General features: G+C 42.9%; 1 protein-coding gene across 8 annotated transcripts in view; it reads left to right on the plus strand.

The window, feature by feature from the left end:
- Positions 1–16,756, plus strand: part of kifc3 (kinesin family member C3) — a 62,542-nt gene that overhangs the window by 37,909 nt on the left and 7,877 nt on the right. For all 8 annotated transcript variants that reach the window (XM_080776070.1, XM_080776072.1, XM_080776067.1 and 5 more), the window contains exons 10-18: positions 4,362–4,509; positions 5,408–5,538; positions 7,583–7,694; positions 8,204–8,385; positions 8,906–9,010; positions 10,340–10,470; positions 11,261–11,384; positions 14,788–14,917; positions 16,456–16,685. In XM_080776070.1, the coding sequence (XP_080632196.1) occupies positions 4,362–4,509; positions 5,408–5,538; positions 7,583–7,694; positions 8,204–8,385; positions 8,906–9,010; positions 10,340–10,470; positions 11,261–11,384; positions 14,788–14,917; positions 16,456–16,685 (1,293 nt within the window). The remainder of the gene's footprint in view (positions 1–4,361; positions 4,510–5,407; positions 5,539–7,582; positions 7,695–8,203; positions 8,386–8,905; positions 9,011–10,339; positions 10,471–11,260; positions 11,385–14,787; positions 14,918–16,455; positions 16,686–16,756) is intronic.

Consider the following 16,756-nt stretch of genomic DNA (forward strand, 5'->3'; position numbering starts at 1 on the left):
CTCTTTAGTAAACGCTTGAGTCGGAATACTAATTTCATCCAATCATGAAAGAGATCTCATACGTACGGTACATGGCACAGGATAAACATTGGAAGTGATGAAATAAACTTCCAATATAAAATATGTTTAGTGTTTTCTCTAAAGAGCTGGAGAACACATCAGAATCAGAGCTTTAACATGAACAAAATGTAACAACATATCACTTGCACCACCTTTAATGTCCATGGGTCATGAAGAAAGTCCCATCGTACCCAGTTATACCTTTAAATGTCCATGAGTGAGGAATAAATAAATAAATCCCCCACCATTGGGACCTTTGTCCCCTTGGACCATGGGACCTTTGTCCCCTCGGACCATGGGACCTTTGTCCCCTTGGACCATGGGACCTTTGTCCCCTTGGACCATGGGACCTTTGAAACCTGTGAGATCTCTTGTATATGTGATGTAAACAGTTCCCTGTATCTACTCTCCTGTGCGGTGTAAAGTAACTACTCAACTGCTACTCTACTCAAGTACTGTACAGTACTGTAGGATTTTTTACTTCTACAATGTTCGATACTTTTATACCACTCCACTACTACATCTCGGAGGAAAATTGTACTTTTTACTCCACCACAATTACTTCAAAACGTTGTGCTTTTACTCGAAGTAAATGTTGAATTCTGCACAGTAACAACAATGCGAGTACTTTCTCCACCACCACTCACAGGCCCCCTGCTTCCCTGTGTGGTGTCTGCTTGTCCTGTGTGGTTTATTATGGTGACGTGGAGTACCTCCCCTTGTCTACCCTGCCCAGAATCTCATTTAGGATTACTGTTCAGATATATACTGTATGTAGTAGATATAACTTGGGAGCAGTGTTGTTTTTGGCAGCACATTCAGATTTTAGTTTTAGTCAGGCCCTTAAATAGTTTTAATTTAGTTTCAGTCACATTTTAGTCACCTGGAATGTTTTAGTGTTGATTTTAGTATCTGCCAAAAAATATATATTTTGGCAGGCCTTGATGCAGTCATAATGGTTGATTTTACACTTGCTGAAAATAGCCGATCTGCTATTTCAGAAAGTGTAAAATGACTTATACTGGATCTCTTGTCCACTAGTCCCTCCTTAACATTTTAGTCTAGTTTTTATTTGTTGACGAAGTTATCAGTATATTTAGTCTTAGTTTTAGTCATAGCTTAGTTTTCATTTAGTTTCCATTTAGTTTTCGTCTTAGTTTTAGTCAACAAAATCCCCCCCAGCAGAGGCTATCGTCGTTGTTTCAGTAGCTGTACATACAATTGTCAGTAGGATATGAAGTGGTTAGGGTTGAATGCTGTCAGTAGGATATGAAGTGGTTAGGGTTGAATGCTGTCGGTAGGATATGAAGTGGTTAGGGTTGAATGCTGTCGGTAGGATATGAAGTGGTTAGGTTTGAATGCTGTCGGTAGGATATGAAGTGGTTAGGGTTGAATGCTGTCGGTAGGATATGAAGTGGTTAGGTTTGAATGCTGTCAGTAGGATATGAAGTGGTTGGGGTTGAATGCTGTCAGTAGGATATGAAGTGGTTGGGGTTGAATGCTGTCAGTAGGATATGAAGTGGTTGGGGTTGAATGCTGTCAGTAGGATATGAAGTGGTTAGGGTTGAATGCTGTCAGTAGGATATGAAGTGGTTGGGGTTGAATGCTGTCAGTAGGATATGAAGTGGTTAGGGTTGAATGCTGTCCGTATGATATGAAGTGGTTAGGGTTGAATGCTGTCAGTAGGATATGAAGTGGTTAGGGTTGAATGCTGTCAGTAGGATATGAAGTGGTTAGGGTTGAATGCTGTCAGTAGGATATGAAGTGGTTAGGGTTGAATGCTGTCGGTAGGATATGAAGTGGTTAGGGTTGAATGCTGGCAGTAGGATATGAAGTGGTTAGGGTTGAATGCTGGCAGTAGGATATGAAGTGGTTAGGGTTGAATGCTGTCAGTAGGATATGAAGTGGTTAGGGTTGAATGCTGTCGGTAGGATATGAAGTGGTTAGGGTTGAATGCTGTCAGTAGGATATGAAGTGGTTAGGGTTGAATGCTGGCAGTAGGATATGAAGTGGTTAGGGTTGAATGCTGTCAGTAGGATATGAAGTGGTTAGGGTTGAATGCTGTCAGTAGGATATGAAGTGGTTAGGGTTGAATGCTGGCGGTAGGATATGAAGTGGTTAGGGTTGAATGCTGTCAGTAGGATATGAAGTGGTTAGGGTTGAATGCTGGCAGTATGATATGAAGTGGTTAGGGTTGAATGCTGTCAGTAGGATATGAAGTGGTTAGGGTTGAATGCTGTCGGTAGGATATGAAGTGTTTAGGGTTGAATGCTGTCAGTAGGATATGAAGTGGTTAGGGTTGAATGCTGTCGGTAGGATATGAAGTGTTTAGGGTTGAATGCTGTCAGTAGGATATGAAGTGGTTAGGGTTGAATGCTGTCAGTAGGATATGAAGTGTTTAGGGTTGAATGCTGTCAGTAGGATATGAAGTGGTTAGGGTTGAATGCTGGCAGTAGGATATGAAGTGGTTAGGGTTGAATGCTGTCAGTAGGATATGAAGTGGTTAGGGTTGAATGCTGTCAGTAGGATATGAAGTGGTTAGGGTTGAATGCTGTCAGTATGATATGAAGTGGTTAGGGTTGAATGCTGTCATTGGCTACGTTTACATGAAGGGTGATCATTCCGAATAAATACTTCCGAATAAAATACATCCGATGTAATGTTTTTTGCCGCGAGTTTACATGGGAAATGGTCATTCCGAATGAGTGTTTATATGGAGAAGTGATAGAAGACATGATACATGTTAATTCACGTGAAACTACGCCATCTGTTGGACACATAAAATATAGGCAGTTCATTCATTGTGACTGTCTCAACAATACAAACATATTACAGACGAAAGACGATACTTTGAAATCCCATCATTTCATTCCGCAGTAGCTTTGAGGCTGCTGGTTGGATAGGGGCGGCGCGGGCATATATGTTTAGTGTTTACCGTCTTTTTTTCCCCACCCGCTGCGGCTCCGCTTCTCCGCTGGGAAGGTGATCATCTCGTTTTTATTTGTAGGCCTACTACTATACTTTGTATCTACAGCACGGCCAGGGCACGCAACGCAACACTGATGATTATTATTGTATCGGGTCGCTCGTTATTTTTGAGAGAGAGAGAGAGACCGTTGAACACACACACACACACACACACACACACTGTGACACACACACACAGATCAGGGGTATCTCATCTGCTGCTGCTCCACGTTTTTTTTGTGGATTTCGGATCTGAAAAAAGGAACGAAATAACGCGCTCTATGTGCAAACTCCTCGGCGCCGACGGCGCGCCTTGGATATGAGCGCCTTGGAGCATGCTCAGAAAGACCAGAATGAATTTACATCCGAAGCAGTGTATACATGAGTCAAATTTCTTTCAATCGCATTGAAAATCGGAGTAATCCGGCCAGTGACATCGGAATGGTTTTTAGATCGCATCGAGCGTTTTCATTCGGATGTAAGTTTTTGTAGGTGTTTACATAACAACGTTTAATAGGATTGAACTTCTATTCGGAATGAAAAGGGGATTTAACTGCTCATGTAAACGTAGCCATTGTAAGTGCCACTTTAAGTTGACTTCTAGCTCTGTATTTCTAAAGTCCATCTCTGGTATTTCAACCCTGATCTTTGCAAAACTCTTCGTACTGCAGTTTGGTTTTACCCTATCCTGCCACTATGAATACCATGTACAATTAAATACATGGAATTCAGTCTCGTATTCACAGTTTTACTTTTGACTCTGAGCCAGACCCCATGCAGAAGTCAAACTGAAACTACATTTATTTATTTTGATTTCTTGACTCTTATTCTCAACTGTTTTACTCTTAAATGCTCTTCTGCTCTCATACCTGAATTTGACCCCAGGGATGAGTAAATGTTATCTTGTGTAAGTTATGCCCTGTATACTTACACACAGAGCTAAAACATGTCAACAAGATTACAGAAGGGCCATTTTGGGCTATTTCTGAATGTTGAAATTATTTGAATTTGGAACATTTTCTCATAATGTCCAAAATAGGGACACCAGGTTGCAAGTGGTTAATTGCATTCACATGGCGTCCTATGTGCATGTAAGTGATCACCACAACATTTGTTTTGGTTCACTCAACATCCGGCGTATGTGCAAGGTTTTACAAACAAACGCATGGCCTTTTTAAGGCAGGTGTGTGGGCAGTGGGCCCTGGGCCAGGGTTGAGAAGTATATTTGCTACCACTGTGTGGGCCTCAAACAATGTGAGACTGGATGTTGGCCTGGTATTGGTGTTGTCCTCCCACTGTGGCTGCTTACCAACAGCCCTTCCACCTGTGCTCAGATCCTGGTGTATGAAGGGGAGATGGAGAGGGCCCAGGGCCAGCTGGAGGCAGAGATGCAGAACCTGGAGGAGGAGAAGAACCGCGTCATCGAGGAGGCGTTCATTAGAGCCGAGAGCGAGATGAAAGCCGTGCACGAGAACCTGGCAGGTGTGTGTGTGTGTTCCAGTGTTTTTGGCAGCAAATATTAGTTTTAGTCGTAGTCTCTTGAATAGTTTTCATTTTGTTTTAGGAATGTCTTAGTGTTTGTCTAGTTTTAGTAGACTAAACATGAGATTTTAGTCGACTAAATTGAGTTAGTCGTACAAAATGTATTTAGGCGGGCCTTGATGCCGTAGTAATGACAGTTTATTTTTACTTGCTGAAAATAGCTGATCTACAAGCCCACACTGCGACGTGTTGTGAGCTTGTAGATCTGCTATTTTCAGCATGCAACTAACTAAACTACTAAACTACAACTACTAAAATAACTTATACTGGATCTCGTGTCCACTAGTCCACTAACATTTTAGTCTAGTTTTTTTTTTTCATCTTAGTTTTAGTCGACGTATTTGTGTTTTCTATGGGTGTATGTTTTCTAATCTGTTACAAGCTTGTCACGGTGCATGTTGTTCTGTGAAATGGTACAGCACTGAGCAATGGCATTATTAAAGCTACATTGTATGACATTTCTGATGTCACAAGGACTTGGAAGGCTAATTCCGAATGCAAAACTAAAATGTGACTAAAACTAAGTGAAAACCATTCAAGAGACTATGACTAAAACTAAAAAAGAAATTTGCTGCCAAAATCAACATTGCTCCACATGTCTGCAATTTAGTCATTCTAGAATGAAAGTGCACTTTCACGCTGATCACTAATCAGTGGCAGTGTAATAATGCCTGATTTTTTTTTCCCCCGTGGTTGTCGCTCACCGAACATAACGAGCTCACAACACGTTTCAGAGCGACGTGTCGTGAGCTTGTAAATGTTATTTTTGGTACGTGACACTGATTTTTATCTGAGCCCCATGCAGTGCTGCGGCAACAACCTCTGTGTGCCTTTGCAGGTGTTCGCATGAACCTGCTGACTTTGCAGCCTGCCCTCCGCACCCTGACCTGTGACTACAACTGTCTGAAGAGACAAGTGCAGGACTTCCCTTTCATGCTGGACAAAGCTATAACCGAGGCCAAACAAGAGGTGAGAGTCTCACAACAGTCCTGATGCATTGTTTTCTCAGATACGGATCCAACCCGATACATTGAAGAGCTGGGTTCTGACTCTCTTTAAAGGGCCTCACTTCACCCCTTTTGCAACCAGATCTTATTTTAATGATGTTTGGCATCATCAGAACGGCATACTGATCTTGACTTAGTGCTGACATCAGACTGATGTGGTAAAACCCATTTACGGATAAATACAATTGGCCTAGTCATCGTTTACAAAGCAACGTATAACTCATTACAAAGCAACGTATAACAGGTTGCCTGCTCAAGGGTAGGATATATAGAGTCGGTTAACCCATTCTGAACGGGAACCCATGTTGGTGTTAGCATCACGTTATGCTTTAGCTATTGAAAAATAGCAGATCTACAAGCTCATAGCGCGCCACCGAGTGGCGCGCTACGAAATGTACGTCTGCTATTTTAGAAAAATCAAAGAACGACTGACATTTTTTAGAATCTGATCTCAGGTCAGAATGGGTTAATCAGACCAGTGTGTGTCCAGTGGAAACCTCGTATGAATCTGATCTCAGGTCAGAATGGGTTAAGCATCCTGGTTAAGTTCTAATTGGACACCACAGCAGCGGGTTCTAACCTAGGCAGCCGGCACTAGTGCGAGCTATTTTTAAATAGGCCTAGAGTATTTTAAAGAGTGGTTGAGAGAAAAAGAGCCACGGGCAGGCTGACAGACATACAGACAGACAGACATGTACTGCTGGCCGGTGCCCATGAACAGAGGTCCAGTGCAGTCAAATGCTTGCTTGCTTGCTTGTGCCGCCGTGCCAGCAGGGGACAAGGTGTACCTCTTTGGAGGGAAGAGCTACGACGTGGATCAGATCGATGTGCACGTCTTCGACTCTGTGTCCTCGCGCTGGACGAAGTTGCCTCCGGTGACGAGTGGAAAGAGGGAAGGACGTCCCCTTGAGGTTCCCCCCCTGCGTCCTGGCGCCACACAGCCGTTCTGATTGAACATAGAGTCTACGTCTGGGGAGGTGCGGTGAATTGCAAGATAATGGAGGATGCCAGCACCATGGACTTGGGGGGACTTCTGGGACAATGACGTTCTTTATGCATTCGACGTCGACGGCCACAGATGGTCGAAGCACAACATTTCTGGGACTGTTCCAGGGGCAAGGTTCCTGCCACTCGGCCTGTGTCTCTGGGAAGGTCATGTTTATCTATGGAGGATGGAACGGGCTCACCGAATCATACAATAATGACATCTACAAGCTGGTCACCACCACAATGGTCTGGTCTTTAATTAACACCAGAGGAACTCCACCACCCGTTTCGATATTGCACTCTGCCACCATCATCGGGACAAAGATGTTTGTATTCGGGGGCCTCGGGCTCGGAAAGCATGAGGAACAGAACAACATCAGTGTGCTTGACATGGAGACCGACCACTGGCTGAGCACGCCTTCTTCCTTACAGCTTCCAGAGAAACGCTGTCTTCATTCAGCCTTTGCTTATGATGGAGAGCTGTACATATTGGGTGGTTACAGCTATGGTCTGAAGAGCTACTTCAGCGATCTGTGGAAATTAAACTGCAAGACATTATTCTCCTGGACGAAGGTTCAGCCCAAGGGGAAAGTTCCCGACGGGTTATTGTGGTGTTGCCTGAAGGGAGATCGTGTATTCGTCATTTATGGCCTACTAGTGTGCAACAAGCAAGTATGCACTCGACAGAGTGCAGTTCTAGTTACATATATCTTTGGGGGTCCTTGACATGAAAATGTTTGAGAACAACTGACATTTGTAGAATCGTCGTCAAGTCGAAATGGGATAATATAATATACTGTACACGGTAAAATCCTTAGTGTTCATTTAACTCATTTCACCGTGTAGATGACACAGTACAGTAGAGCTACCTTCTAGGACTCTAGGCTAGACGGACCATTTACAGCTGGTCACTGATCCGCTGCTCTTTGTTTCCCATCTCGAACTAAACAAAACAAAAGTCCTGCCATCTGGCTGTGTGTGTGTGTGTGTGTGTTTACTGATGTTCTGCGTCTTCTCAGATCTGTCAGGTGATCAGCGAGGTGAGCAGCACCAACCAGGAGCTGCTGTGTAAATACAAGAAGGAGATGAACCTGAGGAAGAAATGTCACAACGAGCTGGTACGCCTCAAAGGTAAGCGACATGGCAGCTTACTGGGGGTCCCGGGACCCCTAGGGGTCCTCGAGGGAGTTCCAGGGGGTCCCCAGCCAAATGATAGTTATAGCTACCAAATGGACCCTTATGGGTCTGTAACTCAGAGTGTGCAAATTGAACACTCACTCAAATTGAACACATTTGTACACTCATTAAACTAACATTGATTTTACAATATAAATTGGGGGTCCCAGAGATAGAAATGCCATTAAATAGGGCACTGTACTGTATGTAGCCTAATTGAGGTCAAACCGGGGGGCCCTTGAAATGAAAATGGTTGAAAATCACTGCTAGTCCCGTTAAAATCTTCTCTTGTGGGGGGTCGTAGGCATATATTTTCAACAAAGGGCTAATGAGTATCATTTTGCGTTGTCCTTGACATGAAAAGGTTTGGGAACCACTGGTTTTACTGTACCTCTCTGACGACGGGAGGCTTTTCTGTTTGACGACACACGGTGAAAGCGGCTCCTATGTGCTCCGTTTCCCAGGTAACATCAGGGTGTTCTGCCGCGTGCGGCCCGTGTGCCCACAGGATCAGGACTCCGCCGATGCCAAAAACATGGTCAGCTTTGACTCCGAGGACGACGCCGTGCTCTACCTCTCCAACAAGGGCAAACTAATGACCTTTGATCTCGACAAAGTCTTCTCACCTCATGCCACACAGGAAGAGGTCAGTCAACGTGTAACACCTCCTGACATACCGGTACTCATGATCTGGGTCATGTTAACACCGAGCGCACAGGACGGAGTTCTCCGCCCTATCAATTAGAAAACGTAGGCTACGGTTTTGGCGGGGCCGCTAGACTATCTACGGTTACTACGTTTCTGGCGGCCTTCGTGTTAAGTGAGTGTAAAATGTAATAATAGTTCATACTGTAGATACTCGTTGAATATAATACATCTTTTGTAGCATCCTTGATCCACAGAATAGAGATCACAGTGCTTCACGTAGAGATTAGAGAATGCATGAAAATGGCACAAAACCTTAAAAGGAAGTTGAACATTCAAAGTATAAAAATAAAAAAAGAGGCTGAAATAAGTGATGTACAAGCTAGAAACGTGTCGCGAGTGTGGAAAGTATTTTTCCGTGACTTCGTAACACTTAATGTACGGAAAAACATAGAAAGCTGAAATATGGAGATAACAATGTTTCTATGCTCGGTTTGTTCCACATGTCCATGTTCCACCAGGTGTTCCAGGAGGTGCAATCGTTGGTGACTTCCTGCATCGATGGCTTTAATGTGTGCATCTTTGCCTATGGTCAGACCGGCTCAGGAAAGACCTACACCATGGAGGTAAGCTGTACGCTCACATTCCAGTTCAGTCAGGACAACTCAAGAATGGATGGAATATATATGTATTGAATATAAGATGAGCAATATATTTATTATGGTTTGGCGATGTATTGGATCTGCTTTTTAGGTACTCTGATCAAGCGCATCAGTCCCGACCATAGGGACTCCGTACCTAAACATTAGATCCAAAACGACAGGTGGTAGCTGGGGTGGAGGAGGGTGCGCAGCAAGGTTTGCATACGGCAGCGCAGCAGAATCAGCCGCAGCAAGCACTGAAGCAGGAGGAGGAGTGCAAACCCTTCTAGTTTAAATAGCCCGGTATGAAGATGGAGTGAGTGTGTGATTGGCTGAGTGAATCATGTGAATGAGAGCGTGATGCTGAGGTGGCCCAATAACGGGCCGGCAGCGACTGCGCTGAGGTTTCCTGACTGGACTTGCTCTCCGCATGTCTACGACAGCCACTAATGCTCATTTGTCCAGGGAATTAGGCTCGCAACACATGGCACCGTGATGCGTTTTGAACTTGTAGATCTGCTTTTTTTTAAATATTTTTAAATATTCTAACGATTATGCAAAATAATTGCGATTTGCTCAAATAATCTTAGTCTTATTGCGAACGCAGTGATTGCGAACGCAGTGAGCACTTACTATGACACCTAGCAGATCATGTCTGTCTGTCTGTGTGTCCTTGTGTCCGTGTGTCCCCCCCTTTGTGCCCATATATGGAGCTGAGTGATTTGTTTGTGATTGATGCAACACACTCCATATTTGGACGTTTAGCTGCTTTGGGGACTCCTTATATGGTTATGGCTAAGTTAAAAACTTAACTTAAAAAAAACTTAACTTAAAAAAAAAATAACTTAAAAAAAAATCTTAAAAAAACCCAAATATGTATGAGCTGCGTTCGCTTCCCGCGTTTGCGCGTCTTACTGGTTGGTGACAGAGTTGTATAGTTGTTTGAGTCGGCTTAGGGATCAATGTCTGTCATCTGTTTGTACAAGACCAAGGACCACAATGGAAATATAAGTCTCTGGTTTCTTCTTAGCCTAGGCGTGTTATCTCAGTGAAAGCATTGTGTTTTACTTGTATTTCTCTTTCGTTAGTATAACGTTGTCGTTCAAATAAATTCATCAATCAATTAAATAAATCAAATAATGACGAACAAATGTGATTACTGAGATTCTGTAATAACTGTGACAGGCCTACTGGGGGAAATGCAATTAGAAAATGAAACGCATGAGCGGCGACACCTGCTGTCTGACTCATGTCTTGAGGACACGTGCCATGTTAACACCCCCCCCTCCCCCCCCCCTCCCCCCATTCCTCCAGGGCGTGGCCGCGGACCCTGGCATCAACCAGAGGGCTCTCCGCCTGCTCTTCTCCGAGGTGACTGAGAAAACGCCCGACTGGGACTACAAGATCACAGTCAGCATGGTGGAAATATACAACGAGACCTTGCGGTGAGAGAGAAAGAGAGAGAACGCCTGCTGTTTCTGGCATCCATTCATGCTCTGTTAATAAAATGTGAAATGACAGTCTGATGATGTGCGTCAAGGTCATCCTGCTACGCTCATAGTTGAAACGTTATGAAATTGGCAAGGAAACACTGTGTGTGTGTGTGGGGGGGGGGGTTCGTGTGAACAGACGGATTATACTAAACATCCATGGTCATCTGTTGAGTACAAAGTATATTTTTTTCCCTCCGTCATGTTGCATAACCTCTGAACATCTGTGTAAGCTTTAGTTCCAGCCGTCTGAGAGGGGACCTTATGGGTCCATTATTATGATCTCAGGATTTAACGGTGCAACACGTTGTGTCGGCATGTTCTGTTGATGGATTTTACAGTTTAACAACCTTTTTCCACTGACGAAAACGTAATGGAAATGTTTTTTGTCAACTAAATCAACTGTAGATTTAGTCGACTTAAGTCTTGTGATATTTAGTCGACTAAAACTAGACTAACACTAAAACATTTGTGACTAAAACTAAAATCAAAACATGCTGCCAGAAACACTGAGTCAGACTTGGGGACAATGTGGATGGCTATAAAATGACTGAATTCAAGGTTAAATGTGAATACTATGGGGTGGCAGTTTCCATCCCCCGATGCCCCAAATGACCCCCCTGGTCAAACATCAAAGTTACTGATGGGCTGTTTTGAACTTTGGACGAGCACCTGACTCACCGGTCTCTCTTAATGATGACGACTATAAGTTCTTCCTAATGTGCGTTTGTTTTGTGTCCAACAGGAACCTGTTGGGGGACAACCCCAGTGACAAGCTGGACATCAAGATGAACCCAGACGGCAGCGGTCAGCTCTACGTCCCGGGACTGACCGAGTTCATTGTTCAGAGTCCAGAGGACATCAACAGGGTACGTTCACATGTTCGCCACGTCAACCAAAGACAAGTTTGACATCATAATTGCGCTGAAATTCCACTGAACAGTCTTCTTGGTAAAAGGTCAGGAAATGCGGAAACCATTCTGAGCCATCAGTCACATCGTAAAAATGAGTCATTTTGCATCTGGATTTTGTCTCTGCCAGAATGAAAAGGGCTCCATCTGCAGGATGTGAGAGGTCACTGAAACATTTTGTTAAGCATGGAAATGAATGATTATGACCGTGTCATACTCATTCAACAGTACACACTCTGATTAATGAAATAACAGACTTCAGATTGAAATTAAAATAATAAATGCCAATCGCAAATCCATTTTAAATATGGGCTGCAGGATTCTTAAGCATGGGTATACTATTAAACACAATCGGCGCTGGGATTCTTTCAAAATAGAAGCTCAGGGTGCCGGGAAGATATGGCTGCTTTTACTCTGTAAAAAGAAAAAGTATATCCATCTGATCAAAACCACGTAGAGCGCCCTAGATTATAGGAGATACGAGGGATTCTCTCTGCAGCGGTAAACGGGGAAGTGACCGCCCGGGACCGCCGATGAACGAAGAGCGAAAAGTATGGTGGCTTTGGAGGCCAACTAAAAAAAAAGAGAGAGATTATTCTTCTCTCGTTTGATATAATTGAAAATGCGCTAAGCACCCCGTCGGTTGGATTGCTTATGACGTGCCGACACGTCGTAACACGTCAAGCCCAAATTATACTTTTGTTGTGGTGTTGACTGAAAAGAAATTAAAAATTTCAGTTCAGATCAGAGCAACACATTTGTGACACAGGCCAGCACTTTGGTCCTCAACTCGATTTTTACAGATTACAGATTATTACAGATTATTAAAGTACAGAATGTAAGCTTTCATATGATGTATCATTCAATGAAATTGGACAATAACTGAAGGAGATATGACCATCTAAAACTTGTTGAAACAGATAACAGATACAAATGCAAAGTAGAGAAATTTCCCTTCAAAGATTCTTCAGATTTTAGCACCTCTGGAATGGGTGTGACAATAGATGCTTGTCCACACCCCTATGTCTTGCATAATCACTCCCCCACCCACTAACCACTCCCCCACTAGGTTACCTGTCAATGACAGTTGAGTGGACACACTGTTTTACTTGAGTTAAAGTAAAGAAATGTAGGACTGAAGTTGTTTAGTGTATGTTTTGTAATAATACAATCTAAAAAGTAACTAGTAGGCTAACTGAGTTTTCAATGGATATAGGCTATGTAGTTTTAGACCAATGCTTTTACATTGTGTTGTAAATAGCTGCAGTAGGCTACACTATTTTATGCAGGTCTACCGTCTACAGTACTTTAAGGCAGCAATCAAAGTCAAACAATTGACCCAGTATTTTAGATAAATAAAACCGACGCATCAGGCTATGATGCGTTGTGCGCTTGTAGATTTGCTATTTTTAATAAACATCCGTTCACATGCCTGCATGGTTTCTATTTAGTGTGCAAGGCTTACATCCGGTCTAAAGCCCACCCACTGTATGCGCTGATTTCCATACACAATCCGTATCCTCCCCTCACCGGATGTTGAATTAACAGTACTAACGGCCATATATTTGACGATAATCTTTTACACAAAACGAATTCCCGACATTTCCTTTTCACTTGATACCGTTTCGTAGAGACGGCCTACACAAACGATCTGTATACCAAATGAAAGCCCGAATTTCGTAGTTTATATAGTATTTTGATTTTTTTTAAATGAGCAAAAAATGAGCGAGTTATAATTTAAAGAAAAGACGAGTGTTCTTGGCTATTTGCGCCGCGGGTGGAGGAGGAACAAGCAGCAACAAGCAATAACTTCCATGGCTATGAAGCAATATAGCACTAACGGGCAACGTTTCACATGTATTATTAGTTTTATACATTTTAGGAGTGAAAACATGTGTTTAGATGCTTATGACAACATCTCAGCAGTTAAGACAATGTCCCTCTGTTAACACACGACAGCTAGCTAACTAGGCTAGCTAGCTTTTAGCCTGTTGTTGTGTGATGGTGGAAGTACGGTAGAAATAGCTTCCAGGCTGGGAAGCGTATTTGAGCGAGTAGCTACGTGGTTTTGTTTATTTTCCTGTAAAGTATAACCCAAAAGCTCCTCCATACTATAGCCATGTAGAATAATTATTTGTTTACAAACACAAGCACGCTAATGGGCGGTGACCAGAGCGTGAAACCTCAGGACAAAGAGATCCCAGGACCAATCGAAAACAACATGCAAATCTCAGAACTGCGCTTCTCCGGTCCCAAAACATTGTTAAAAAACAAGCCTACTTTGACATATAAATGTATACGTTTAATTTGCCCAAATGAACAATCTGTTGGAATAAAAACCTTCTTCAACATTCAAACTGTCTTCATATGAAAAAAAAAAAAAAAACACATAAAAAAAAAAACGATTTTATTTTGACCATTTAGACCATTTCGTTCTGGCGAGTTGAGGCACTTTTTGCTGGCACCTGTCACATTTGTATGACGAAGTATAGTATAAATTAGGCATTATTCTGTACATCTCACTGAGAATTCTACTTAGTTGCTCGCCTGACATCCTCCTATAGGTTCTTTGAGGCTCTTAAGTTTCAACTGGGACTTTCACGTCGCTCTGGATATATAAGGGCATCTGCGAAATATATAAGTAAATGTAAATGTAGAGAGCCTTCTTGCTTTACCTGGGAAAGCGGTGTTCGTAGCAGCTTGGAGGGTCTCTCTAGCTGACATCTACAGGTCATTTTAACATAAAGGTTATTCAAATGGTGTTTATCTAGTGTGAGCATGACCGTATTAAATTATTGTAGTTTGTGTAAATACTTCCATCTCATGTGCTGTCCCTTCATCAACCCTTTAGTAAAAGATAGTAAAAGATTTTTACTATTATCCTATTATTATTATTTTTGTACCATTACTTACTGCTATTTTGTTTGTTTGTATTAGTCAGACTTTCTATAATTGTTAAATAATAGTCAAATTGAAATGGTAAGAGACTGTCTATAATAAATAATAGACACATTCATACAATTCATTAATTCTAAAAGTAAAACATTAACCATAATACATTTAATACAAGCACAAATAGCTGAAAGTGCTGCATTTACCAGCGAGAAGGAGGAATGTGCCCAAGCAGTGCTGTTACGTTCCAACGCAACGCTGGAATGCGCCCAAGCAGGGATTTGTTTCTATGCGTCCGATTACGAGCATGTCCACCAATGAGGCTCATTGTTCTCAAGTAGGTTTATGCCTGCATAGGTTGCATTTGTAATGCGTGTTTCTGTTTTTGTTTTGTGTTGATGATGAATTGAGCATTAACAGTCAGCCATTGAACAAAAGCCTGCCCTTTTGGCCTGACCTCTTGTTGCAGGTGTTCGAACTGGGTCACATGAACAGGGCCACAGCCTGCACCAACCTCAATGAACACAGCTCTCGCTCACACGCTCTCCTCATCATCACTGTGGCTGGCTTCAACTCATCCACTGGACACCGCACACAAGGTATATGTACAGCTCATCCACTGGACACCGCACACAAGGTATATGTACAACTCATCCACTGGACACCGCACACAAGGTATATGTACAGCTCATCCACTGGACACCGCACACAAGGTGTATATGTGAGATTTATAGATGTTGGGGCATAAATAATATATTAGAAGCTTTTTATCAATTATTTATCAATGTCACCATGGTCCACGTACTGTACAGTGTACACTGTACAAAAAATGTGCAATGTGCCCTTTTTCTTTTCAAAAGGTCACATTGCTGTCCAGAGGGAAAAGGGCAGGGGGTGCTCTAGCACCCCCTAGTGTCTATCTGTGCACGCCACTGGACAACACAATACTGTTGATTGCTTTTCATTCGTTCATTCATTATGAATGTCTCTAGGTTGCTAGGCGACGGATAGAAACCGGAAGTGAAAACACGGCCTCCTTCACCTCAATGTAAAGAGATTTACAAAAATACATTTATCTTCCCAGATTGCGTTTTTTGGTCCGAACAAGCTTTATTAAACGGCCCATAAGTAAAGAACCGATGATCGCGGTTACAAAATGTATTTTCCGGGTGAAAGAAAAGACGATCTCGGGTCCCGTTTGGACTTCAAAATAAGGGTTTTCACCTAAATAATCTGGTGGTGGCGGAAGAATTAATGATAGTTTAGTTTAGTTTTACCGGTAGTTTAGTTTATTTAGATCAATTCAACAGTGTAACATAAATCATTACATTAAATATTCACACTCTCTTATAGGTGATGGAAAAGGCATAGGCCGAAGCTCAAAGCTTATTAATGCCTAGGCTATGCTTTGTATCCTTTCTCTAACATATTTATTATTATTAAACAACATTATTATTATTCATCGTTTTAATGTGTAGGGTTCAATCATACTTGCAAGGTATGGCTCCCCCATATCTTGCAAGTATGATTGAACCCTACAAACCCTCCCGCGCACTCAGATCAGCCAACGCAGGGAAGCTGGAAGTACCCTCACTAAAAACGGGACAACGCTCCACACGTCTCAAACTCTTCTCCCTTCTGGCTCCAAAACTGTGGAATGCACTTCCCATTGCAGTCAGAACTGCAGCATCACTCCCAATCTTCCGCCGTAGTCTGAAAACCCACCTTTTCAGACTCCATCATGGCCCATAGCACTTACCCTACCCCCTTAGATAGCATTTCTGTAGACTTAGATAGCATTTGATACAGACTTATACCATGTTATGTAGACAGCACTATAATTGCATTGTATGTAGTCATAGCACGTCATAGTACATATGTATAGCATAGTATAGTATATATGTATAGTTTCATTATATAGATATTCCACTGTTACCTTCTTAGCTTACGCATGTTTCATGATAAATGCTTTTTATGTGATGTATTCCCATGCTTTTTTGTTCTTGCTTAATGTAAATCGCTCCGGATTAAGAGCGTCTGCTAAATGCATAAATTGTAATTTCGACGTCAGTGCCTTAAATGGGGTTAGACTCAAAATTGTCCCCGTGTGCGTTTTTGTGTCGCTCGCTTTTTGCAGGAAAGTTGAACCTGGTGGACCTGGCCGGCTCGGAGCGGATCGCCAAGTCGGGGGCGGAGGGCAGCCGCCTGCGGGAGGCCCAGTGCATCAACAAGTCCCTGTCGGCCCTGGGGGACGTGATCCACGCGCTGAGGAGCAGACACTCCCACGTGCCCTTCAGGAACTCCAGGCTCACGTACCTCCTGCAGGACTCGCTGAGCGGAGACAGCAAGACGCTGATGATGGTGCAGGTGAGGGGTCGAAGAGAAACGCAGCACGATATAAAGCAATGGCAACATTCCATACTCGCTGGGAAACCCCG

The sequence above is a fragment of the Protomyctophum bolini genome (assembly GCF_963924005.1).
Source record: "Protomyctophum bolini genome assembly, chromosome: 1".
In the NCBI taxonomy this organism is placed as follows: domain Eukaryota; kingdom Metazoa; phylum Chordata; class Actinopteri; order Myctophiformes; family Myctophidae; genus Protomyctophum; species Protomyctophum bolini.